At 41.4% G+C, this 27,591-nt stretch overlaps 1 protein-coding gene and 1 non-coding gene across 11 annotated transcripts in view; one reads left to right on the top strand and one right to left on the bottom strand.

Annotated features, from left to right (window-relative positions):
- Positions 1 to 9,405: 9,405 nt before the first annotated feature.
- Positions 9,406 to 9,512, bottom strand: LOC122709698. The gene has a single exon (XR_006345672.1). It is a non-coding gene; the product is annotated as a U6 spliceosomal RNA (small nuclear RNA).
- A 206-nt stretch (positions 9,513 to 9,718) lies between these two features.
- The window catches only part of STN1 (STN1 subunit of CST complex), a 50,151-nt gene continuing 32,278 nt past the window's right edge, over positions 9,719 to 27,591 (top strand). For 3 of the 10 annotated variants that reach the window (XR_006345382.1, XR_006345381.1, XM_043925999.1), the window contains exons 1-5: positions 9,722 to 9,777; positions 10,465 to 10,657; positions 17,178 to 17,273; positions 22,091 to 22,159; positions 27,400 to 27,564. Coding sequence is in view for 8 of the 10 variants with exons in the window: in XM_043925999.1 (XP_043781934.1) it covers positions 10,525 to 10,657; positions 17,178 to 17,273; positions 22,091 to 22,159; positions 27,400 to 27,564 (463 nt within the window). In the remaining 2 variants the exon portion in view is untranslated. Of the gene's footprint in view, positions 9,778 to 10,464; positions 10,658 to 17,177; positions 17,274 to 22,090; positions 22,160 to 27,399; positions 27,565 to 27,591 lie in introns of all 10 variants that reach the window. The other 7 variants (XM_043926000.1, XM_043926001.1, XM_043925994.1 and 4 more) reach the window with 6 other exon arrangements.

The raw sequence follows: 27,591 nt of genomic DNA, 5'->3' as shown, positions 1-27,591 counted from the left end.
CTACACAAGTGACAGTAACACAAAATGTGGGGTCATATAATTTAATAAGTTTTCACTTTTTAATTCCTCTCAACTTTAAATGCAATTAATTCAAAGCTAAGGATGAAAAATTGTTAATATTTATTTATAAATAAAATATTTATTTATTGAAATAAAATATAGATGAAGAAACATTAAATACCAGTATCCTCAGAAGGCTTCCCAGGTGGCACAGTGGTAAAGAAGCCACCTGCCAAAGCTGAAGACCCAGGTTTGATCCCTGGAATAGGAAAATTCTGTAGAGAAGGAAATGGCAAGCCACTCCAGTATTCTTGCCTGGGAGATCCCATGAACAGAGGAGCCTGGTGGGCTATAGTTCATGGGGTCACAAAGAGTTGGACATGACTGAGCCGCTGAGCACTCACGCACACATCCTCAGAAGCTCCTCCTGCTTCCTTCTGGAAAGGCACCATCCTCCCCCCAAAATAACCACTATCCTGACTTCAAACAACATAGAATACTTTCACTTGGTTTGCATTTTTTGTAAATAAAACGTACGGTATATGCTCTCTTTTGTATCTGGCTTGTTTCACTCAACATTACATTTGTGAAGTTCAAGGGATACTAATTTTAAAATGACTTTTGTTATATATACTCGACAGTAAAAAATTGGAAAACACACCATCATTTTTAATTAGTTTAATGTCTGTACATAATTTATTTGATCAAGATTATAAGCTTTTACGAAAGTCCTGCATAAAAAGTTCTCATTTTTTAAACTTTTAAAGATAGCATGTTTCCATTCCAGCTTCTTAAAATTGAAGTATACTTGATTTCAGTGTTGTATTAATTTCCAGTGTATAGCAACATAATTCAGTTATATATATATGTAATATATATATTCTTTTTCAGATTCCTTTCCATTATAAGTTATCACAAGATATCAAATATAATTCCGTGTGCTATACAGTAGGTCCTTGCTGTTTATCTATTGTATATATAGTAGTGTGTATCTGTTAATCGCAAAGTCCTAATTTATCCCTACCCTCCCCCAAAAAAGTTCTCATTTCTTTTGATGTTTTTATTAATGATTTTCTGCTGGTCTATTATTATTAACTATTAATCCCATTTCTCCAAAATGTAATCCTTAGTTCCAAATCCTTAGTTCCTTGCTTCACAATCCTTGCAGAATGTTTATTAAAAGAATGGAAATATAAGAAAAGACACAGATAGTTTATTTTCCAGTTGGTGTGCTCTCTGGTAACTGGTTGCCACTAGGGAAGTGGTTGTGTTGCCAGCTCTGCCCCTGTAAAGACACCTGTCATCAGTCAGAGTGACACTCTAGGGCTTAGTCAGAAGAGTGGGTGGGCATCTAAAACTTAAGGTCAAGAGTCAAGATTGGATTGCTTTTACTTACCTCATTATGAGTTCAATTCATAATCATCCATCTAGCTCATAAACTATCTGGTAAGCCCAGGAACCTCCAACCTTGGTAAGAGATCCTGTAGCTTTGTGGCTTAATTGACCAGGCATAAAGGAGTACACAGGTGACTGTCACATAAGTTTACATACCGCAAACCACAGCCATGCCCAGCATTGTCCTGAGATATATGCTTTTTTTCCCAATTTTCAAAATTGTGGTAACAAACACATAAAATTTACCATCCTAATCATTTTTACGTGTATGGTTCAGTGATACTAAGTACATTCATGTTGTTGGGCAACCATCACCACGATCCATCCCCAGAACTCTTTTCATCTTGCAAAACTGAAACTGTGCATGTGTGCGTGCTCAGTCGTGTCTGAAACTCTGTACTCATGGGCTAATAATTCCCTCTTTGCTCCTCCCCCAAGTCCCTGGCAGCCACCGTCCTTCTCTCTTTGAGATACAGACTTTTAAAATACAAAATTCAAAATTATTTCTGATGCACTCAAGCCAGGCTCTTGGGACACAAGTTTTACTTATGAGAAGTCATTCTCTGCCCTCTAGGATGAACACAAGCTCACTACCTCATGCTGTCTGCAGCTTTCCAGAGGCCATCCTCCTAAGGTTTGGATCCCCTTTGGTGAAATTAGACCACATATGCAGGAAAGAGGAGTTACTTGCTTTAAATGTAAGGACCTAGACAGTATCTCACCCTCAGGCACCTCTTAATGCCAATTCCAGTTCTTCTCATTCCAGAGTGTTCTCCAGTGGTTTGCACTGGTACGCACAGTGCCTTCTGCTGACTTATGAATCTTCTCAAACATAAAGTAGGATGCAATGTGAGTAACTGCTTTCTCCAACTAGGTAATTTCTGACCTTGTTCTAAGATTCACTCCTTTACTCCTATTTCTTGGCTTCCTTATCCTGCCTGATGGATCTACTATTAACCAAAAGCTGGTTGAGAATGTCAGCAATGATCTCTCTAAAATGTAATCAGAAAACTAGACAAAGATGACCAATACAGGACTTCCCTGCTGTCCAGTGTTTAAGATTCTGTGCTCCCAATTCAGGAGGCGTGAGTTTGATTCCCGGTTGGGGAACTAAGATCCCACATTCTGCAAGGTGTGGCCTAAAAAAAGAAAAGAAAAGAAAAGAATGGACCAAAACAACCATTTCAGCACTCTGAGAATAGATCAAAGGCACACAACTATTTGAAAAATGCTCATGCTTCAACTTCAGGTAAGAAAAAGGGAAGTCTGTGGCATTGTGGCCCCTCCCATTTCCTCCCCTGTCCCTGGATCCACAATGGTCAATGGAGATGTTCTGTCCTGACAGAGCAGGCTGTCGGTACCAAAAGTACCTCTGCCACAGTTGAAGGGGCTCATTCAATTTGAAGTACGCATACCTCCAGGAAGAAATGAAGATGACCAGAGATGATAATTATATGGGCAATATACAAGACTGTAGTTATCTATTTCTCATGTCTTACCCTCTTTAAAAGACATACAATTATTTAAAGCAATAATTATAACATTGTGTTGTTGGTTTTATAACATATATAGATGTAACCTACATGACAATAATAGCACAAAAGCAGAGAAGGGAATAGAGGTATATTGAGGCAAAGTTTCTACACATTTCTAGAATTTAATTAGTATTAATCTGAAGTAGATTGTGATAAATTAAGATGTAAATTATAATCCCTCAAAAACTAAATTATTTTTGAAAATTAACAGAATAATTTAAATGTTACAATGAAAATATTTAACACAAAAGAAGCCAGTCAAGACAGAGCAGAAGAATGAAGAAGTGAGTTGAGATATAGAAAACAAATAGATAAATGATGACTATAAATCTGACCATATCAATAATTACATTACATATGAAATGTCTAAACACCCAAATCAAAATGAAGAGATTGTCAGACTGGATAAAAAGGCAAAATCCAACTATACTGTCTACAGAAGACACACCTATTTAAAGACACAAATAGATGGGAAGTGAAAGGATGGAGAAAGATATCCCATTAACAGTAACCATTTGAGAACAGAAGTGATTATATTGCTATTAGACAATATTTCTCGAGAAATTTTACTCGAGACTAAGAGGGACATTTCATAATGATAAAAGAGTAGTAAGGAAAATTTAACAATTATGAATAGATGTGCACTTAACTAGGACTCAGAATACATGAAGTGAAAACTGACAACTATGTCAGAGGTAACCCAAGTGAGAAAGGGGGAAGCAAGGTTACTGTTTCCTAATCCCACTAATTCTGGTCCCCCACCTTAATCTCTGAAGTTACATAGCATTTATTACAACATGTTGTATTCATGGGTTTACGTGCTTAGCTTACTCAGACCCTTTTTGCCATTTGTATGCTTAGTATATAGAACTCTTTAGCACATAGGGTTCATTTCAAAAAGTTAATAGGTGAATGGCATCAGACAGACAGGGGAGAAAGAAAAGAGAGTTCCATATTCCAGGAACTCTCAGTTGGTCCAGATGCCTTTAGTAGCATTTCCCAAATTGAATTCCTTGAGATGTTATTAATAATAGAGTCTGGTGCTCAAACTTGACCTACTCTGTCAATTTCTTTGGACATTCTCAGTGCCCATTACTGAGCTGAAATCTATTTTCTTTCGTTCTCAATCTCATTTGTCTAGATTTTTATTAACATCTTGAGGAACAGCATTGGAGATGCCAACCTAGAAAGTAGGACAGCTATGAGGGATTGGTGGGGTCCCAGCCCATAGAGTTGGATTGTACCCAGGCCATGAGAAACTAGCTATGAACTTCAGTAAGAAAAATGGAATATGAAATACAAAGAAACTTGAACTTTATTTTGCAGACTACATATAGTCATCAAAAGATTTTAGACAAGGGAGAAACATTGTCTAAATTGCATTTTATAAGGATCATCCTGGCAAGAGCATAGATGGTAAATTGGAGGGAGGCCCAGCTAGAGGCAGAAGGACTAGTTGGGAGGTGGTGGCAGTGATCCAGGCAATAAATGATGGAAAGCCTGGACTGAGGCTGTGGCAACAAGAGCAGGGAGGAGGGACTAAATTAAGAGGATGTATCTAGGAAGCAGAGTTGATAGGTCTTCGTGACTAACTGCATTAAGGGTGAAAGAGATGGAGATATCCATAAAACATTCTAGTTTTCTGATTTAGACAGTTGGCAGGTGGTAATAATATTCACATGACAGAAAAGAGAGAGACAGAACTGTGGGGCAAGAGGTTTAGTCTGTGGTACTCAGGAGAATCCAGTTGGAACTTCAGATGTGGAGCTGAGGAGAGAGTTCTGGGTTAGATGTGAAGAGGAGAGAGTCTCTAGAATAATGGTTCCACTGAAGCCATGGCTTTGGATTAGGCTACTCAGTAAGAGGACATGGGGTGAGAAGGAAGTGGACAGGAAATTGTACTTGAACTTCCCTGATGGTGCAGTGGATAAGAATCTGCCTGCCAATGCAGGGGACATGGGTTCGATCTCTGGTCCAGGAAGATTCCACATGCCGAGGGGCAAATAAAGCCCCTGTGCCACAACTGAGCCCTCGCTCCAGAGCCCATGTGCTGCAACTACTGAAGCCCACACATCCTAGAGTCTGTGCTCCACAAATAAGAGAAGCCACTACAATGGGAAATAGATGGGGAAACAGTGGAAACACTGGCTGACTTTATTTTTTGGGGCTCCAAAATCACTGCAGATGGTGACTGCAGCCATGAAATTAAAAGACGCTTGCTCCTTGGAAGAAAAGTTATGACCAACCTAGACAGCATATTAAAAAGCAGATACATTACTTTGCCAAGAAAGGTCCGTCTAGTCAAGGCTATGGTTTTTCCAATAGTCATGTATGGATGTGAGAGTTGGACTCTAAAGATTTTTAAAGCTGAGCGCTGAAGAATTGATGCTTTTGAACTGCAGTGTTGGAAAAGACTTTTTGAGAGTCCCTTGGATTGAAAGGAGATCCAACCAGTCCATCCTAAAGGAGATCAGTCCTGAGTGTTCATTAGAAGGACTGATGTTGAAACTCCAATACTTTGGCCACCTGATGCGAAGAGCTGACTCATTTGAAAAGACCCTGATGCTGGGAAAGATTGAAGGCAGGAGGAGAAGGGGACGACAGAGGATGAGATGGTTGGCATCACCAACTCGATGGACATGAGTTTGGGTAAACTCCTGGAGTTGGTGATGGACAGGGAGGCTTGGCGTGCTGCGGTCCATGGGGTCACAAAGAGTCGGACACGACTGAGCGACTGAACTGAACTGAACTGAACTGAACCACAATGGGAAGCCTGCACACCACAACGAAGAGTAGCCACCCCCTCACCTAAACTAGAGAAAGCCCATGCACAGTAATGAAGACTCAGCACAATCAAAAATAGATACGTTTTTTAGAAAAGGAGATTGAACTCTGGGGAACATCAACACATAAGAGATTAACAGAGGAAGAGGACACTGCAAAGGAAGAAACAGAAAGGTAGAAGAGGAACCCAAAAGGATACCAGGAAACCAAGGTGCATAGGAAGAGAATATAATCAGCTCATCATCCAAGGCTAGAAAATCAGGAAAAAAGATGAAGAATGATAAGGAAAGGAAAGTACCATTGTATTTGAGAATTTGAATATAATTGTTAACTTTAGGAGAGGAGTTTCAGTGGAGTGATGTGCTGGAGTAGAGTTAGCTGAAGGTTAAGTTAGGGTGAGCCAAACAAGGGTATATCAAATTGGAGATGAGGAAGTGTGGATAGCGAATGTGTATGACTCTTTCAAGAAACTTTGAACAGAGAGCAAGAGAGTACAAAAACAGTAGTTCAAGGGCTGAGATTTTCAGAGAGGCTGTTTTCTTAAGCTTAAAAGACAGAGGCGAGCCTGTGGATGTGCCCAGGGGAAGTCAGAGAGAGGGAGATGGTGACATAGTGGTGGACTGAGCAAGACTGCTGAGGAGGCAGGAGAACTGGTACAGGTGAGGCCCCCAGCAAGACAGCCAGTAGTGTTTTTTTACTCTAGTCTTTTTATTATCATTTGGTAAATATCCCTAGGCACAATTTTTTAAATAGATTCAGTAACTTGGGTACAGAAGTCTTCTTACATATTTCTGGGTTCCTTACCATAGTATGTTAGATTCAGCAGGTACCTCTGCAATTTAAAAAAAAAAATTAAATCATTCCTTTAATAGATAACAGCACTCTATTGCTTACAGGGAAGAAAAATAGAACCTAATTCAAGCCTTTCTAAAATCTTGATTTCCCGCCTATTTCTGCTAGCTGCCCTCCTGGGTCAGTCTGCCTTGTTGGCTTGCCCCGCAGATGTGCCTTGCTCATCCTGCTGTCTTTGCCCTGCTCCCAGCCCATCACTATATTATTCCTCTTTTACATACAGGGAGACTGAGAATAAAATTCCAACCTCTTATGGCATGTGAGGTCCTCTGGGATCTGTCTTCTGCTTGTGTGCCAATTACATATGCAACTATTCTCTCCATCTTCTCTTCTGTTCCTCCAGGAGGGAAGTCCTTTCCTGCCTCCAGATATTCACCCTTACTTTGACCACTGCCTGGAATGCTCTTAGCACTTTTCTTGGCTGACTGTGTCTCATCCTTCAGGTCTCCTCTCATCCAATCAAAGCAGATCTATATAAAGCAGATCCCACACCCTATTATAAGTGGTCATAAAATACTTCTAATTTCCTTCAAATCACTAAGACCAATCTGTACTTATTTTATTCATTTATTTGTCTACTGTCTTTCCCCTTTCCCTCCAACAGAATGGAAACTCCCTGAAGGCTGTACTCAATCTGTCTTATCTCCTTTTTACCCACCAGTGTCCAGTACAGTGCTTGACAAATATGTTTCATGAATGAATGAATCGTTCTTCCACAGTCTCAAAATCCAGCTTAAATCCCCCCTGTATAGTGAATGATGATAACAGCTTATAAGCTGTTATTATCATTCACTATCACAGCCGGACACACTTTGAGTGCTTACTTTGTTCCAGTGGTTACATACATTATCTTACGTGAAGAGCCCCCTTCTCTTCCCTTCCAGTTTTCCTCCTGTAACCCACATAGTAGTTATTATTCAGGCCACACAATTTAGCCTCTTGTTTTATTTAATATATTACTCTTTTTGCTCCAGTGAAATAAAAATTTCTAGTGCTTCCCCATAGCACAGAGAGTATTTAAAGTAGGCTGAGTGGCCAAAAATGCCACCCCAGCCCCCAGGGTTATAACACTAACATAATAGTATTGATAAGCTGTCTTTATTACAAACTTGTAACTGTTAATCTACTAACATAAACTTCAAATCTAAGTCAACGAGCAAGAGGACACTCTATTCTACCTGTTAGGTGTAGAAAACAGTTAAGGTGACATGGTTTGTGCTTTGAGGTAGAAGATATGCAGTTCAATCCCCTCATTTTCTAGAAGAATTTATTTAAGTCTTAATTTCTGGAAAGGATTGTCTGGTCTGTCAGAAATGCTTGCAAAACCAAGTTATTTCACACTGAGAAGTCATAAGAAGGGTTCCTAGCATTGTGTTGACAGTTGAGTTTTAAAATGTCTGCTTTGCAGTGCTATGGAATCCCAGCTGAAGAGTCCTCCAGGCCCTCTGCACATGTAAGCATGACTTGGGAACACGGAATCTCTCCTGATGGTGATGGCAGAGAAAAGGATCCTTGCAAACTCTTCCAGATGCTTCAACAGTTTAGAACATTCTATTCTATACCCAACTCTACATTTTGAGCTTGGATCAAAAGGAACATCCTTAAACTCCAAGGAGTCCTTTCATGGTAAATGATGACTTCAGGGGCAGTCTGCCCCTGGGTGTGGAGCCACACCTACCAACTGGATGTGGCCATCCCCAAGGTCATTAATAAGCTTGGAGTCCTGAAGGGCCTTCATTTCTAGCACTCTACCCTTGAGAGTCATAAGAGTCATTCCTAAAATCTTCTTGGGCTCTGCCTACACCCAATAGTGATTTTCTTCTCGAGTTCCACCCTGGGACAGATGTGTGCAGTCAGAAATGTCACCCAACCTGTCTTTCCCCACCTTACAAGTCAGCTGGAAGCACTCATCCTACCTGGTGTCATATTAGGTGTCCTTGCTTGAAGAGAACCTCCCCCTATTAGAAAAGTATCTTCTGTTAATTAAACCTTAATCTTGACAGACTCAACTGTTCATCACAGAGGAGTCTGGGCAATGCTCTTCTTTACCAAGGATTCTGTTTTTTAGCTTCTTCAGTGGCCAGGGATGTAATTAAATGCCGTTGTTTCAATGACACACATTTTCCGTTCCAGCTGCTTTAAGTTCCTTTTCTGCTAAATAGTATGGCAGTTATCTCTTTGGCCACCATTTATCTCCTGTAGGAATGGCCTTCCAGCATGACCTGTACCCCTTCTGCCATTTTAGAGAGTTCCTGTAAGTTAGGAAGAACTCCTGCCATCTCAAGTAATGTCATGATGCGGCTTATTTATTTATGAGAGTAACATGGCTATCTTTTCTCACTTTTAAATGGGGTTACAGGGGACAGGCACCATCAAGATGGCCATAATTTACCAAAATGCCAGTTTTCAAAAGTCTTAAACACACAACATTCTGGAATACACACAGAATAAGAGGAAAGGAGACAAAATTTGTCATGGTCTTGCAAAGAAGGCTAGTCTCGGGCAGAGCCAAGGCCTCACATTCACTCAAGAGCTCAAGTTTAGGTACCAACATTATCTAAAGTGAGACGTACAGTATCAAAGAGTGGGTGTGTTAGTAAATCATTTATCAAGTGTAAATAAATATTTAAAATACCACAATGTAACCCTGCTTTTGGTATTGCTATATTTGTTCATTTAACATATCAGGGAAGGAAACAAAAAAGTCTGACCCAGTCCGAACCTCTTGGAGGTCGTGGGTCAGGGTCCCACCACTAACGGAGTCGGGATGAAAGGCGGACTTAAGAAGGCGGGGATTGGGCAGCAGGAGTTTTTTTTTTTTCTTATTATTTTTTTTTTTTTAAATATGGAACGCTTCACGAATTTGCGTGTCATCCTTGCGCAGGGGCCATGCTAATCTTCTCTGTATCGTTCCAATTTTAGTATATGTGCTGCCGAAGCGAGCATTGGGCAGCAGGAGTTTTAGGGCCGGCTTCCAGGCCTCGGAGATTTGGGTTCTGCGCTTCCGCGGAGGCTCAAGAAAGTCGCTGCAAGAAGCAATGGACCCGCGTAGCCCTTGCCAAGGCCGGCCACCACCTGGAAAGGAGCATCCGGCTAGGCCGCAGCGGGATGCAAAATGGGGCGTGGCCACGGGCAGAGAGGGGCGCGGCCTCGTTGGGAAGGGGCGGAGCCGCGGGGGGCAAGAAGGAAGGGCCTGGGCGGGGACACAGTGGTAGGTCCCGCGCGCGGGAAGGTGTCGGGCCCAACCCCCCACTCCTTATCTGGGAGCACCGGAGGTGATTTCGGCCTAGTGCTTCTGTTCCGGGCGGGGTTGGCGGCGCCGCCTCCAGGCTTTGGGCGCCCGCGGCCTCAAAGCGCCGGAAGGGCCGGGCCTGCGCGCTGCGAGGACCTGTGGGCCGACTGCGCGGGTGCTGCGGGAGGGGCCGCGACAGGGTCTGTTTCTCGTTTCCTTTTCCTCCCTTTCTCAGTCTCATCCCCGAGACCGGAAGGTGCAGGGGCCGGGCTACAAACGGTCCCACCCACTCTGCACCCTCTCGTGTCTGGCCACGAGGGTGCCCATTCCTCTCTGGAACCCACGTATTAAAGCGGCTTCGGGGTACGCATATATGGCCTTATGTCCCGCAAGTGAAAAGTTGTTGTTTAGCCATTTAGAAGTGGGTACCTTGGAGAAGGAGAAACACTGCCGTAGGGCAGAGGAAAAAGCCTTGAGGAACTCAGGGGCGCTCACTGGAGGAACACCTCCTTCCTCAAGCCCTTGGCGCGCAGTTTGACAGGCCCGGGCCCCTGGGTTTACCCCTCCCAGTGTTTGGGATGCCGGCCCGGGGAACAGCTTAGGGGCCGTGACGATTTAAGTACCCAAGTTACCAGCTTTGCGTCCTGGTTTTTGTCTCCCATCTAGATCTCGGTTCTAGATGCTGAGCTTTTCAGGGCTGGCTGGAAGCTACAGCCCAGTCTCCAGATGCAGTCTAAATCCAGACAGTGTGAAGACGAAACTCCTTCCCTCTTCTGGGGTTTGGATCCTGTGTTTCTGGCCTTTGCAAAACTCTACATCAGGGATATCCTGGACTTGAAGGAGTCTGGCCAGGTACCAGGTATGTGGCTGGTCACCCAGGTGGCTGCTCTGGGCTGCATCTGCACCCCACCCTCCCTTCCCCAAAAGCTGCAGAAATTTGGGGCTTAGGGCTTAGAAGAACCTTTCCAGTTGCAGCTTTGAAACTGACCTAACCTGCATCCTCAGACAAGTTGATTTCTGTGCAAGTTCAAAACAATCTAAATCTTTTTTAAATAGATGTTTGGGGGAGTAACTTTGTACTGAAGAATGTTTTTACTTGGGTTTGAGGTCTTTCATATTTAAAAATGCTCAGTTGTTTTTCTCTGGGCCTGTTTGTGGTAGAAAACTTAGGCCTTGCTTCTTTTTTCTAACCACTTACTGGCCTGGGTATGTGACTCACCTGTAAAGCTTAAGAGTCTTCATTGTAAAGAGAGGATTAGCTGTGCCTGATTTTCTTGTGGAGTTTGGTTTTGTTTTGAATAGATCAGAATCAAGATCAGAATCAAAATAATATAAACTCCCCAAGAGGAAAGACATCATCTGCCTTGTTCATCTATGTAATCCCAGCTCTTAAACAGTGCCTGGCCTCTAATGGGCTCTCGAGTCGTAGTAATTGGAGCAACAAAGCATTATAAAGTTAAAGAAATCATTTTTAAAATCAGAGTGGTGGTCACTAAAGATAGGATCTTCATACTTCCAAGTACAGCAAATACAGTTTAGGATAATAAGTAATTCACATAGCTATGGATGAATCTTCACATGTTTATTATGCTATATGAGAAGTTTGATTAAACTCTCTTTGCTATTTTGAATGAATAGCAAGCTATGAGTCAGAAGTAGTTAAGAATCTCAAGTATGTACAATTTTAATGAGACCATGTTTTGTGTGTTTCCCATGCTCAGTACCAATATGTTTGGATGACCTTATACTAAAGCCTTTTGTACAGATTTTTTCACCACACCTTTATTTTCTAAGTATTGTTGGAAATGATCTGGTTTTTTCCTTGGAAGGCAGCCATCCTCCCTCTCTGTTGTCTGTTTCTCAGACCAGTCTGGTATTCTTCATAACATATCTCCTTGGGAAGAGATTAGTTCACACCAAATGTCAGTCTTGCTTAAAGATCTTCAGTAGGTGCTCAAGGAAGTATCAGGGACGTGACAGGGGCTAAACTCTTACTGTGGGTGAAGGACTTTATAATGTATTAAGACATCATGGAAAACTGCTCCCAGTGATCTTTGTTATGTCACTGGTGGTAATGTTTCAGATGTCATTTTTAAAACGAAACTGTTGCCAAACCCGGGTTTGTGTGCTGGTGCACAGCAAGACCAAAGAAACCAAAATGTTGGCGTTTGGAGCAGAGAAAGGTGTATTGGAAGGGCCAAGCAAGGAGAACAGGCATCTCAGGCTCAGAAAACCTGAACTCCCTTCATGGTTTTCAGGGAAGAGTTTTTAAAAGCAACATTTGGGATGAGGGCTACGGGGTGAATGACTTTCTTCTGATTGGTTGGTGGTCATGTAACAGGCTATTACCCAAATCACAATCATCAGTCTCCTGGTTCTGACCAGTCTGGGGTCTCAGCTTGAAGTTACCATCCTCCTGGGTGGGGGTTCTTAGTGCCTGCAGAAGAACTCAAAGGTGTGAATCTGGTTGTTAGGTATAGCCCTTAAGGGGAAACTGGGAGTCTGTTTTGTTTGCGACAATATTGTTTCTTGACTGCTTGGACTTTGCTTCTGCATCCCCCACTCCCCTAATTAGTAACTGCTTGAATCTGCCCCTTTTTAACTCGGAACTCGGGAAAAGTCTAAGAGGCTGAAACCTTTTTTTCTACGAAAAAAAAAAAAGACACAGAAATGCTTTTGTACCCAAGAGGGCCCCTGCAGGGCCCTGCTTGGTTTCAAAACTTCGTGGTTGAAAAAGTCATTAACTGTAATTTCACAGAGTGATCTTCTTTAGACTATAGCATCCTGAAGGGTGGGAAGTAACTACCAGTCTAGGTTTTAGTTTTGTGTTGTTTTGCTGTTGTTGTGTTTGGTTTGGTTTTCATAAAGAAAAAAACTTTTATTTTGACCACATAAAATTTAGAAATGCTTAAACAGCAAAGAGTATCTTAAAATAACAAAAGTTAACCAAAAAATGACTTAAAAAAAAAAAAATGTATAATGAAGAATTTGGGTGGCCTTTGTGGGAGGCTTCTGGAAGATCTTTGGATTTCTAAAATGATAGTGTTTTTGTTATTCACGGTGGACTCCTTGAACCACGTCTGAGTTTATGCTAATGAGGTACCTCTTGCTAGGCCCCTAGGTAGTTTCAGGGTGGGGGCCTTCAAGGCCTGAAAAACCAACCATGTGATTAAGAGGGTTGGTTTTGAGCCAGGTGACATCAATCCAACCCTGTGGGAGGGGAGGGGGACTGGAGATTGAGTTGTCAAGTGGGCAATGATTCAGTCAGTCTCTCTTGTGTAATGAAATCCTCATTAAAACTGTGGACATTGGCTTGGGTGAGCTTTCCTGGTTGGTAATCACACATCAGTGTGTGAAGGTGATGTGTCCTGAGGATCTGGCAGTTTTACGCTTAGACTCTCCCAGACCTTGTCCAATGTATCTCTTCCTTTGGCTAGTCCCGTTTGTCCCCTTCATTATAAAACTATCTTAAGTATAGCACCTTCCCGAGTCCTGTGTGTCATTCTGTTAAAGTATCAGACCTGAGTTTGCCATGGAGGGTGTTTGTAGCCAGTTGGTCAGAAGTGTGCATGGCCTGAGGAGCCTCAAACTTGGGGCTGGTGCCTGAAGTGAGAGTCTCTTATGGGAGACTGCCCTTAACCTGTGAAGTTCAACCTTACTCTGGCTAGTCAGCATCAGAATTGTCTTGCAAAATGGTTGCCAATTGCCAGCTCCCCTAAATTAACCTATGAATTTAGGGTTAAACTAATAGGATGTCATGAAGTTTGACTGTGGTGGTGGTGCTGTTTAGGTTTGGGGTTTTGGTTTGGCTTGATTTGGTTTGTTACAGCTCATAGCATACAGAAATGGTCTTTATTATTCTGAATTTCTTTATCCATATCAAGCTTTACTGATGGGATAAAATAATAGAGAATCTTTTATTTGAATCAAAATACGATGCTTATATTATCTAATTGTAGAGGACCCAATGACATGGATATAATGTATTTATAAGAATTATATTGAATGAATAATGTATTTTTAAAAAAATACTGTCTTAGGCATTTTAATGCTGTCAGACTTCAGTAAGAGTATTTGTAGCATCAATTAAATAACAGCAGTTAGATCAACTCAGTGGACGTGAGTTAACTCTGGGAGTTGGTGAAGCCTGGGGTGCAGCAGTCCATGGGGGTCTCAAAGAACCAGACACTATTGAGTGACTGAACACCGACAACAAGACCAAAAAATAAATCGAAGTTGCTTTTAAAAAAGAGAGTAAAGGCCGATGTCTCGCAGTGGGTGTGGCTGTTCAGGTCACTGCTGTGAAAGCTGAATCAAAGCTGCCTGTGACCCTGGGTCCCTGAGCCCTCCCAGCATGACTGTCCTCCTTCCTGGGGACCTGAAGATCCAGGCAATGGATCCCCTGAGGTGATTGGGGCTCTGGGAGCCGCATGTGGAGCAAAGGCAGCAGGAGCAGGAGTGAAAGGACCATTTTGCAAAGGCTGCAGGTTAAACTCATTGTCAGCTAGTATCTGTTGTGGTGATTTTCTTTTTTTTTTTTTTTTTTGGTGATTTTCTTTTCTTTGCTCCTCAGGCTTTCTCTCGGTTCATAGAGCTGCCATCCAACTTCCTTTTCTCACAGAAGAGACTTGGTGTTGAGAGAAGGAAGTGGTTCTCTCCATTGCTTTTTCCATGTCCTCCTCCTCCTTCTGGAGGTTGTGCTTCTGAAGTGTATCATCTGAGTTTCTATACACTGGGGGAACTTCCTTCTCTACTTCCAAGCAGTGTATTTCCTCTTCAAACAGTTTTCTCTGCGTGATTTTACTCAAACCATCTGTTATTTTCTGCTATATGGCTCCTTCACTGTTCTATCTTGCTTTTATGTTTTTCCTTGTTATTATGCATCTTTGAGTGACTCTGGCCTTGAAGACAAGCATTGAGAGTCTATGTGATGAAAGTTTAGGGGGCTCTCTTTTCTGTCTATTTTCAAGAAAGCCTACTGTGTCCTCAAGTGGAGACCTGTTCAGATTTTTTTTAAGTGTTGCCCCATGCAGAGGTGTATTCTCCATGTACGTGCCTTTTCCATGTAGTTCAGCCCAGGTGGAGCACCTTTTGGCTGGCGCTTTTCCCCTTCTTAAAATATATCCACTCTTCGTTATAAAAACCACCAAAGCAGGGTATCCCAGGAAGACCCAAAGAGTCCTGGGGCTTGTTTCAAGCTTTCGTGGCTTCAAGGCTAGCTGGAAAGACCTTTCAGGGGCAGGCAGCAGGCCCTCCAGGGATCCACAAGGCTCCGTGGCTCTGCCCTTGACTGCTGGTGTCCTAGGAGCCACAGCCAACCACACAGAGCCCGGTGGGCTGTTGCGTCTCTGATGGCACCAGCAGCACGCTGTTTCTAAAGCCTGACAACCGGACCGACCTTCAGTTAGGTTGGGGGAAGGAGAGGCCAGTCAGGTTCTAGGAGAGAGTTCTCCCTAAGTTAGCTCTGCTCAGTACTCAAATAGAAAGTCCAGGGCATTTGGGGAAGCAGAAAGGGCTGACCACAGGCAGAGACCCGTCTGGAACTCGGGTCACCATCACCCCCATCCGGCCCTGCAGCAAAGCTGGATGAAAGCAAAGTCCGCCATCATTGCCCCTGTCTGCGTGTGAGTGAGTCCTGGCGCGGTGGTGGTGCAGAGGCTGCCATGCCCCAGCCCCTCATTTAAACTTCCCTTCTGCCACCGGAAGCCTGAGCCTGCCAGCAGAGGTCCTGTGGGACCCGGCCCCCTCTGAAGGCGCACTCTCTCCTCTGTGTCTGGTCAGGGCAGGCAGGCAGGCCCGGGGGACTAAGGGCCTCCCCACAGCTCATCACTGGATTTCAATGGTAAGAACTCAGAAGTCATTCAAGAACTGCCCTGCCCTACTCTGGAGATTTCATGGATTTTCCATGGAGTCAGTTCAACCCTGTTCAATCCACGTGTTCCTAGAGGGAAGCGACTCTTCCAGGAGTAACGCAGGGACCCAGGCTCCTTAGCCCATGTGGCCCTGCCACTTCAGTTCTTGGCCCCCCAGGTTGCCCTCTGCACAGTCTCTCCGATCTGCTAAGTCTTCTTTAGAAGTCTGCCTCTGCTAGGGAGATGGCCCTTCTTTCAGCTAAATTTGACACCTTCAAACCATGTCTCCCTCTCCTAAAATCTCAGGCTGACTGAGGCTCGGAGTCTCCTTATCCATCCCCCACCCGGGGACTCAACCATGGGTGACAGGTTCCCAGCCCCTGTATCCACGTGGGAAACAGAACCATCAGCGAAGTCATTCTGGGGGGTTCTGAAGGGCTTCAGGGTTCAGTGCAGGGCCCCCAGGGGATGTGCAGAAGACAGGCTCTGAGCAGTCTTGGCAAGAACCAGAGAGGGGGAGGGAGGCCAAATGCTGAAGTGATAACTGAGTCTTTGTTTACAGTTCGTGTATGTATTTGAAAAGGAAGTCACCATTAAGTTTATAGCCTCTTTCTCAAAGCAAAGAATTCAGTCATCATAGGGAGAAGAAAAAAAAAAAGCCTGGGGAAGATTTTAGTGCAGACTCTTTAGCTGCAGGTGATAGGAAGCCAGTGCAGGTAGCTTAAGTTCAAATAGGCAGTTCAGGTAAGGATGTTGGGGGTTCCCCAGGAGGTGGGACAGCACTGGGGCCTCAGGTGGGAATGGGTGACTCACCAGAGCCAGGATTCCCCCTCTCTGTTCCGTCTCTGCCACTGAGTCCAGAGAAGGCCTCTGGGTGTTGGTGGGCGGGGTTCTCCCTCTCAGGTTTCTCCTCTGGGGCAACCTGCCTGCTGGCGTCTGTCTGTTGCCTAAGCTTTGGAAGTAGAATTTTAAAAAGAGGTTTTTGAGTTGTAATCTGCTGGCCCCAAAGGGTCATGTTTTGTAACCTAATTATCTTCTCTTTTTCTTAAAAAAAAAAAAAAAACTACTGCTAATTCGTAGAAATGATGACTGGTTTCTTATAAAAGCCAAAGAAGCTTTTCTCGTGGTTTCCTCTCTCTTTCCTTTTCCAGTCCCTCAAAATATAAGTACTGTGTCAGGGCTGTCTTTATGCCCCTGATGAGAGTTCTACAGGGAGGTGCATTTCATTGTCACAAGTGAAGAGATTAACCAGATCTAGTTGGGCAGTGTTGGTTTTCTCTTGGCAGTGTTGGTTTTCTCTTTTCTATACTCGCTCAAGCCTCTTTAAAACCAAACTTTCACTTATAACCCTTGAGGAAAAGACATCTGCATTTCTTAGGGCTTGGCAATGGTCAAAGGCCTGTTCTTAGGTCTGAAATTTTAGCAAGCAGCGTGCCATTGAGTTTCTGACACAGTTAACATTTACTAAAGCAGAAAACGTCATCATACATTATATGGACTTTGCCTTTTTCTTCCCTTTAATTTCAGGTGTATTTTTTTACAATGGGCATCCAATAAAACAGGTGGATATCTTGGGAACTGTAATTGGAGTGAGAGAAAAAGATGCATTCTACAGTTATGGAGGTAAGAACAATTGTGTCTGACATTAAGTTTATGTGGAAGGACTGCACTTAGCTAGACATTGAATCTAAAGAAACCCCAGCCTTTCAGAGCAGCGGAGGACTCTCACACACTCTGTGTACTTGGTCTCTAATGGGAACCATTTGCAGCCACCAACATAGACTAAATGTCAAATGAGGCAACAGGTAGGAATGATCCTGATGGATACTGTCGGGTGACACTTGTTAGGGAGCTGGGAGACAGCAGAATTAAAATGCAGTCCAGGGTCACTGGTCGATCAGGGACAGACACCTGATACCTAGGGCATAGCTGTAAATAGCAGAGGATGGTAGTATATGTTTATATTGATAACCTTTAAAGTGAGAAGGCCAGACTAACATTAAAGTAGACTTAAAGAAGATGGGGAGAGATGAAAAATAATTTATAGATTTATCCAAAACAGTTTTTAAAAAAAACATTTTGGTAAAGAATATTTACACCTTTGGGTTATCAGAAAACTTCCCTTCCCTTATGATGACAGAAACTAAATAAAGGGTTTCTATATAGTTTGAACACCAGCAAATTGTTAGAATATGATTTTAGTGTCACGGGTCTTGATTTTTTGTTTTTCATTGAATTTAATGTAATCATTTTAGTATATTGACTAAAATTCTCACAGTTAAGAGGCCAAGCTAAATGTTTTGTGGGAAGCTTAGTTTTGAATTCCAAACCTTTGCTGTAATTCACTTTGTCACTTTTTGTTGTACTGACTTGGACTTGCATTCTTGTTCTACTTGGGGGAAAAATAGAAGGTAGTTGAACTAGGTGACCAAGAACATCCCATTGACTGTCTGTGTGTGGTTGATAATTTACAGATACAGTTTCTTCAACATATATTCATTTTCCTGGGGATGATTGTCTTGTGCTTATAAAATGACATGTGAGGGGGAGATTTCTCACACTGTCTGCTTTTTCCCAACCTACATATATTTTTTTAAACTCTAAAATAGATCATCTTGTCATACATCCCCATCCTGGATCTCTTCTCTGCCTTATTTTACCAAAGACACTGGTTCTCTTTTTCTCCAGACAGTACACTAAACATTCACCAAGTTCCTGTAGCATTCTCAACTGCTGGCTAGTACCTTATCTTTAAGACATTATCGTACTTCCTCTCCAAGTACCAGTGATGAAATACTAGTATCTTTCAGTTTACAGAGCACTCCTACATGCATAATTTCATGTTGTTCTTCTCCTAATCTTTTGAAGTAGAAAGGACAAGTATTATTGCCATTTTATAGACGAGAAAACTAAAGCTCAGTTATTTGCTCAAGGTTCCACTGATGATCCAATCTCTTTACTGACTCCAGTGTGCTGTGTAGTCTTTGTATAACTCAAGTGTGGTTTTTCTCTCTCCTACGTCCCTCCCCCCAGAAGATCACCTGCATCTTTTTTTTTTTTAATTCTATTTATTTGGCTTAGGTCTTATTTGCAGCATGCAGGATTTTTTCTTTTCTTTTTTTTAGTTATGGCGTGTGGAATCTAGTTTCCTGACCAGGGATCAAACAACCCAGACCCTCTGCTTGGGAGCGTGGAGTTCTAACCACTGGGCCACCAGTGAAGTCCCTGCATCTGGTTTTTAATTTTCTGATTTTTAGATCAAAATGTGGCTATTTGAGGACATTAGTCCTGGCTCTAGAACCAGGCCAGATATAATGCCTCTGACCTAAAAGGGCTTCACTTAGCCCCTTTTCTCATTATGAAAAGATGAAGGTGTTTTGGCTGCCTCTTCCCCAATAACCATTTCTCTTAGACTGGATATCATGAGAGCGTGACACATCTGTGGTTTGTGGGGACATGAAAAGCATTTGAAGGTTGAGAGTGGAAACACTTTTATGACTTTAATTCTCATGAGGCCTGCTCAAGAGAGAGCTGCACGCTCCCTGGCCCTCTTAGGCCTAGCTTGGCTCCCGGGCCACCTGCCAGGCGGCCACTCCTGCTGTCCCAGGTCCTGTTTGTTCCTCTTGACTCACCCCACTCCTATATGCTAGATTTGCTTCCTGCTTAGCCTGATTTCGTCCCATGGCTGAAACAAAAAGTCAGCAGCCCAGGTCATGCCGCCCAGTGTGGGAGGACTGCCCAGCACTGCAGGGACCCTCCCCTTCTAGGGCCTTTCAGCAGCCAGACCTCAGGGCGTCAGGACAGGGTCTGCCAGGAGAGGTTACACCCCAGGAAGTCAGAGTTTAGAGGGGGGGTCCTGAGAACACAGAGCTCCTGGCAGCAACTCCAGCTCAGACCTGGAATCCTGGGAGACTAGAGTTAAGACCAGAATGACCTCACGTTTTCTAGGACAAATGTTCGTGTGCTAGTATTTTTTTTACTTAACATGATAAATCAAGATTTTAAACTGGCCAGAAAAGTAGTGTTGCCTAAAAGTCTTCATACATTATTTTTTTTAACTCAAAACATCCTTATTAATATTTTTTTTTTGCTTCTTAAAATGATACTCATTATAAGATAAAATTTAAAGCCAGAGAACATTTTAGTACATTTTCATAAAATCCTGTGAAAATCTATAAATCAGACAAAAACAGTGTCAGTGTTTGGGTGAACATCCTTCCTATATTTTTAACATGTTCCTAATATGAAGAAATGGGGCTTCCCAGGTGGCACTAGTGGTGAAGAATCTATCTGCCAATGAAGGAGACATGAGAGACTCTAGGGTTTAATCCCCTGGAGTAGGAAGTGGCAACCCATTCCAGTACTCTTGCCTGGAAAATTCCATGGACAGAGGAGCCTGGCAGGCTACAATCCATGGGGCCACAAAGAGTCAGACATGACTGAGCACAATATGAAGAAACATAGATATACCTTCTTTCCTCATTGCTATTATGAATATTTCTTTCTCGTTTTAATATTCCTGAAATTAAGCTTATAGTCAATGTATACATTGACTTTGGGGTTCCTTCTATATACTCCAAAAGAAACTTCTTTAAGTATTTTAATGTCTTAAGATCATTTCTATCAAAACAGACTAATATTTTAATATTTTATACAAATTAGATTACATGTAAGATATATATGTCTATATATATCATTTCTATTTTACAATGAGATAACTTTTAACAGCAGTGACTGTGAAACTGAAAGTCGCTCAGTCGGGTCCGACTGTTTGCGATCCCATGGACTATACAGTCCATGGAATTCTCCAGGCCAGAATACTGGAGTGGGTAGCCTTTCCTTCTCCAGGGGATCTTCCCAACCCAGGGATCAAACCCAGGTCTCTCGCATTGCAGGCAGATTCTTTACCAGCTGAGCCACAAGTGAATCCCGCAGTGACTGTAGATCTTCATTATAACTTTGTATTCTCATACATCATGCCTTTGTAATTTATTTAACCTGTTACGTGTGTGCTCAGTCCTGTCCAACTCTTTGCGACCTTATGGACTGTAGCCATTTAACCAGTTACATATTTATAAACATTTAGGTTTTTTCCAACTTCCAGTACTGTAAAGTATCCTACAATGAATAGCTTTATACAAGATCTAGGTATCTGTGTATATTTGTTCTGTTCTTCTCATCATCATAAATTACAGAAGTAAATACTAAGTCAGAGAATATAAACATTTCAAAATTTGATACACAATTCCAAACTTAAAATCTTTAGAAATTTGGTGTGAATTTACATTCCCACTAACAGCATGTGAGGGTATCAGTATTTTTAATATTTGTCATTCTAGTAGTTGAGAAATTATTTAAATTTGCTTCTTTTTTTTCTGGTAACTAGTGATTTAGCATACTGACATATGTCTGTTGGTCACTTTTATACCTTTCACGAATGGCATATTTTTTTCTTTGCTACCTTTTCTCTTATAGTCTTGATCTTTTCCTTATTAGTTTGTGTGAGTTCTTTATATATTAAGATATTAACCCCATCATTTGTAAAATTGCTATACAGTATTAGTTTTTAGTTATTCAAATATATCAGATTTTTTGGAATGAATTCTGATTTTCAGGTCTGCTTAAGGAAGTCTTCCCCCCAGCAACTCTTAAGTCCAGGGTTGAAAGTATTCACCCATATTTTCTTCTCATCTTCTGAAGTTTACCTGTATTATATTTAATAAAATAAAATCCATCTAGAATTTATTTTAGTTTAAGAAGTCTTCTCAGATTCTGCTTTCAACACAGATTTAAACCAGCAATAAAAAGATTATGCCATCTATTTCTTCTGTATTACATAGTGTGCTTTTCTAACAGTCTAGCTGTTGGTTTTTTTAAAAAATCATTAAGCCCACTGACCCCTTGTTGGTCAGTCTCTGTTCTGAGATTGTAAGAAATTAGGCAAAGAGAAACACTTAGCATTCCTGATCAAACATCTCTAAATTTCTCTGCAGTTGTAAATCCAAGTACAGTGGAAATTCTTTTATTTTTCTTTTGCACTGTGGGTAAAATAAGCCAGACCAGTACTGTTTGTGTGACCAAGATATAATTATGTTGTATCATGAAAGTAAAACATTGCTCTCTGTGATATGCTTAGCTTTCCTTACATCCCCTGCAGTGATAAGACCTGGGCAGAAGTTAATACCCTTGAGATAGGGCAAGAGAAACGTTGACTACATTCTGCTGGGCTCCTGTATTACATTGACATTCCAGAGAATCAGTTCCCACTGGGGTGTGGTAAGCAGTTATTTCTAAGGGTGGGGGGAAAAGTTTGATCAGGGATTTGCCTAACCAAGCTATTGAAAAATGTCATCTTTCAGTTTGGCTGAATGCAATGGCAGTGTGCTAATTTACTAGTGATGGCCCACATCTCTGTTTACTCTTTGACGCTTCTCTTGCAGTGGATGATAGCACTGGAGTTATAAACTGCATCTGCTGGAAAAGGCCGACTAATACCAAATCCTCATCAGGTAATTTTATTTGCCATGCTTCTTTACTTTTATGGGGCTTCCCTTGTGACTCAGCTGTTAAAGAATCCGCCTGCAATGTGGGAGACCTGGGTTCGATCCCTGGGTTGGGAAGATCCTCTGGAGAAGGAAAGGCTACCCACTCCAGTATTTTGGCCTGGAGAATTCCATGGACTGTATAGTCCATATAGTTCATGGGGTCGCAAAGAATCAGACACGACTAAGTGACTTTCACTTTACTTCACTTGACTTTTACAGCTAACCAACAGATGGAACTCAAGCTAGCTCAGGTGAATTAGCAGTAGTGCTAATTTTCATATTTATCCATTGGTGAATTACACTGACAACTTGAAGCACTACAGCCAGAACTTTGGCTGCTCTGTAAACTGATAGAGGGGAGCCCATTGCTTTTCTTGCTTCCATTTCTTTGGTGCTCACTTCCTCCTAAGCCTATAGGAGTGTAAATAGATGACTAGAAGTTTCAGCATTTCATTTTTACCATCCAGTTACTATAGAAGTCAAGATGGTTTAGCCTGATTGCTGATCAAGTGAGAATCCCCTTGCTCTGGATGTATCATTTGACCAACACTCTTTTGAAAGCTTTTGCCTTGATATGGTTGCCACTAGCTTCTATGTTCACATGATGTGGATTTTCTGAAATCTCTAGCTTATTCATACAGATATGCCAGGAGTTCTGAGACTGATGAGAAGGTAAGATAGGATTCCTTTGAAGTTAGCCATTAAATAGTACAAACTAAAGAAGAACTTTAAAATTGTATTGAACTCATTGGCTATAACTGCAACATCTTTTGGAATTTCTTGAATATGTTTTAATAGTCCTTAGTTTTTTGAGCTGCTTAAATTCATAATATTAAAAAAAAATGCATGTATTATACAATAGTGGTGACCATTTTTGGTTCTAGAGAAGCAATGGAAACTAGGGCCTTGTTTTTCTCTTTTTGCAGCATAGGCAGTATGGTGCCATGTACACTGGGGTTATACAATAAATATTGCCAGTACTGACATCTAACATGTGCTATCTATGTCCTTCTGTTATACATGGTGAGAATGTATAACACTTGGAGTAGTTTCTTCTCTTTTTTTTCCCTAACATTACCTGTCAGAATCTCATCTCCCTACTTTGACTCTACTGACCAGTAGGGATGCTCCTTTGCCTAATTTTTGCATGTATTTACATTTAGAATTTGGCCATCATTTTCATATAACTTTGATATTCCCATTTCCTAATTTGGAAACATTTGTATCAGTGGTACTACTAAGCTGAGGAAGCTTTGTAGATTTTTTAAAAAAATGAAGGGAGACAACAGGTTTTTATGCAGATATATCACGAAGTATGAAATAAACCTATGAGACAACCAGATATTTGAATTTTCGTGTATGTCCAGGGTATTAAAGTTATTTTCAGGTTTGTGGTTGTATTGTCACGATCTTCAGTCAGAAAGGGTAGTTTCAATGTGCTGTCTTTAGACTGAGGGTCAGCATGCTTTTTCTATATGGGGCCAGACGATAATTGTGTTCTGCTCTGTGGGCCCCATGGTCTGCATCTCAACCATTCAACATCACCATTATAACACCAAAGTGACTACAGGTAGTATGTAAACAAAGGGTCATGGTTGTGTTTCAGTAAAACTTTATTTATAAAAAAAAAAAAAAAAAACTTTATTTATAAAAACATATTGTAGATGGATTTGGTCCATGTGCTGTCATTGATACACTGCTATTTTTAGACGTCGTTTTAATTTTAAAAATCAACTCGTTTTAAAAAAATTGATATCGTCAGATATATTATGTACCTCTTAGTAATTTTTAAGATAAAATGTCTATTAATGCTGAAAGTGAGATTTTAAAATTAACTGTAAGTAGACCAATAGATGAGTAGTCACAGTTGGTAGCCTTAATTAGAAATTGCTTTAAGAATAAAAAGTGAGGGTAAGGGTACAAGGAGAAAGCCTGAAATTGATCCTCATCATGTTATATACGAAGTGATATTTTAAAATTGTTCCCAACTAGCCCATTCTCTCCTTTTAATTTAAATTGCCCTCATTTTCAAAGTTTTCCACTGGAAAGTGGCCATTGAAGACTAATGTTTTTAAACAAAATTTAGTCTGAGTCAAAAATCATGTTCCAGTTGGTATCGGTATAAAAATATAATATTACCTCCTATAAATGTCACATTGAATGTACCATTTGGACTCAGCTTATGAGAAAAGTTAAGAAAGCTTGGCGTTTAATATTAGAATTTTAAAGAGGATTTATCTTTCAGAGTGGAATAGGCTACTTAAAATGAAATTGTCAGGCTCCAACCATCTCATTATACTCATTAAATTACACAGCTTGAGCCGTTCTTTCAGCAGTTGGGTTCACCCGTTAAATGAAAGCTGAGCCTCTTTTTCTCAGACCAGCCCTCAGTGTGATCACTTCAGCAGCGCTGTACGAAGCATTCATTATTACCCATAACATCTGAATCATGGCAGTGAAATTTATAAATATGTTTAAAATTCAGCCTAAATAGAAGAGGACTTAAAGAGAGGAACCCAGACAGAATAACCTTTTAAAAAGTAATACTTGGGTATTTTCTGAAGAAACCCAGTAAGTCAAGTAACATTAAGCTGATTGTCTAGATTCCAGGCTATTGGTTACTGGTCTACACAGAGTTCTCCGAGCTTCTTGGGTTGCTTTTTCCCTTAGTATAGTCAGTGTGTTAAAAGAAAAGTAATGCCTTTGTATGTTACAGAGCCACAGTTATCTAAGTTATATTAGATTAAGAAGCAGAAAATTTGATCAATAGACTATTATTCATTCCATTATAGGAACCCTAGTATATGACAAAGCAGAAATAATACAATAGGAAATAAGTAAGCATTTAACAAATGTTGGTTTGGGTAGATAACAATATTTAAAAAGAGGTAACTGTGACCACTGTCTTGCAACTTACATAAAATAACCCGAAGAAGATAGAGTTATGTATTTATCACAATAAATATGGGGCTATCTATGTTAAGCTCTTATATAGCTGTTAAAGCAGCTCTTCAGCTGTTAAAGCAATGAAAGCTATCACTGGTGATGAGAGATAGATTAAACGATTTTTTCAAACTTTTATGCCTTAAAATGAAATCAAATAAACATTAAAAAAAAGCACTGGACTGTGGAGAAGGGATGTAATAAGCATTATTGATAAAGCTTCTTGCACTTTTTTCAGAAATAAACATAAAATGTTCAAAAGAGATGAAGGGCTTATGCATAAAAAAATGCAGAGAGTAGATCATCTTATATAAAAACACACAGTCTCTCTGGCAATTTGAAAGCAAATGAAATGCTATAGAATCATTATGTATTTTTTAAGGTGTTAAAAACCCAAATGACTGAAGCCAGTGTCGGAGCCATAAGGCTGCATGCCTTGCTGGTGACACTTTGTAAAAAGAGAATGGTATGATTGTTTGTTTGTTTTCTGACCAACATTCTGATAATATGCAATGCACTCGAAACCTTTTTGTCCTTTTCTATCCAGTAATCCCCAATGAAAGACCCCAAGGAAAGCAAAATTTTTGTCTTGAGGGCCTAATTGTTCATTTTTCATAAGTATCTGACATTTATTGAATGTTTCCTGTGGATCTGGAATTATGCTAAGCTCATGATGTAAGGACCATACACAACAAGTCCATGTGTGAGAGCGACTGTTGTATCCACAACAGAACTGAGGAAACAGACACAGTGAGGTTAAGCAGCCTGCCCGAGGTCACACAGCTAACAGGAAGTGACCTGACGTTCAAGCCAGGTCTGTCTGACTCCATTCATTACCCAAGTGCTGACCTCTAAGCCCTGTACAGGGCTAATGATAAAAACCAAAACAAACAAAAAAAATTACGAAAGCAGAAGGATGAAACATCTAATGAGACTATCTGGCGTATGAACATGCCAGAATGCTGTGTTGTTATTTCACATGCTGGATTGTATAGATTCTGTGGATACATGTGTGTATTTGAAGTGATGCTAGACAGAAAAACAACACGCAGTTGTTTACACACACTAGCTGTAACTATGGAAAATATGAGTATATTCATGGGGCAAGCAGCTGAGAATAAAGAATAAGCAGGAAGGCTCTGGGGTTAGAAACTGCCTGAGTTGACACTGCAACTTTGTTGCTAACCAGTTGTTTTACTGTGGGCAAGTTGTTTGATGTCTCTGTGATTCAGTTTCCTCATTAGTAAAATGGGGCTAATGATAAGTAAGAGTGGTTATGAGGATTAGATGTGCTGATAGGTTATAAAGTCTTCAGAACAGCTCTGGCAGTACCTGAACGTTCATGGCTATTCTTATTTTCATAACTTAACTAATACATTTTGGAAGTAAATTCAAGCGATGGAAATTATTTAGAATTGAATGTGCATTGGGTTATTTTCACCATAAAGTTGCTTGCTCAGTCACTCAGTTGTGTCCGACTCTTTGCGAATCCATGGATGGTAGCCCGCCAGGTTCCTCTGTCCATGGGATTTCCCAAGCAAGGATGCTGGAGTGGGTTGCCATTTCCTCCTGCAGGGGATATTCCCATCGCAGGGATGGAACCTCTGTCTCTTGCATCTCCTGCATTGGCAGGCAGATTCTTGAAGTTGCTTAAATTTATAGTTTTAAGTGGTGTGAGTGAGTGTGTGTGTGTGTGTGTGTGTGAGAGAGAGAGAGGAAGTGAGCAAGAGCATGAGAGAGCAAGAAGTCAGCCTAGTTACGCAACAAAGAAGAGAAGTGAGAGAGATTAAGGTATTGAGTACCTCAATGGAACATCAGCCTTGGGCAGATTTGCCTTCCCCATAAACAATTGCAAATAGAGACTCTTGGGCCCCTTTCCCCTCAGGCCAATATTCTGTCTCCCTGCAAGGACACTTTCAAGCGTTGTTTAGAGCTATTGCCACCAAACCCAGCTGAACTCACACAGAATTCAGCTCAGGCCTTTGCCCAGGTGATGTTGGGGTAGGAAAGAAGACATTGGACACTGGATTGTCCAGCCTGCCACCAGACTCTGTTCCCTTCACCCAGACCTTTGAATAACTACAGCTTATGCCTTTTATTCAATAGAGGATTTTGAAGGATGACCCAGATTTCCTACAGTAGAACAACCAGTCAGAAATAGAGTAAATAAATGTCTTGTGTCTGCCTTACCCCAAGCTCTCTCCCAAAGTTGGTGGAGTGATCATGTTGTGCATTTCCTTCTTTCCTTCTGGCCCTAACAGCTACAGCCGCTCCAAGTGCAAGAGAGCTGAGCTTAACCTCTCAGCTTAAGAAGCTGCAAGAGACCATTGCACAGAGAGCAAAGTTGGAAATTGGGGACATTATCCGGGTCAGAGGCCACATCCGCATTTTCAGAGGAGAGCGAGAGATTCATGCCACGACTTATTGTAAGCATACAGTGTCTTTGCCCTGTT

Source organism: Cervus elaphus, chromosome 15, assembly GCF_910594005.1.
Source record: "Cervus elaphus chromosome 15, mCerEla1.1, whole genome shotgun sequence".
Lineage (NCBI taxonomy): Eukaryota > Metazoa > Chordata > Mammalia > Artiodactyla > Cervidae > Cervus > Cervus elaphus.
Note: the sequence above shows the minus strand (reverse complement) of the source record. Positions and strands in the feature narration are given on the sequence as shown.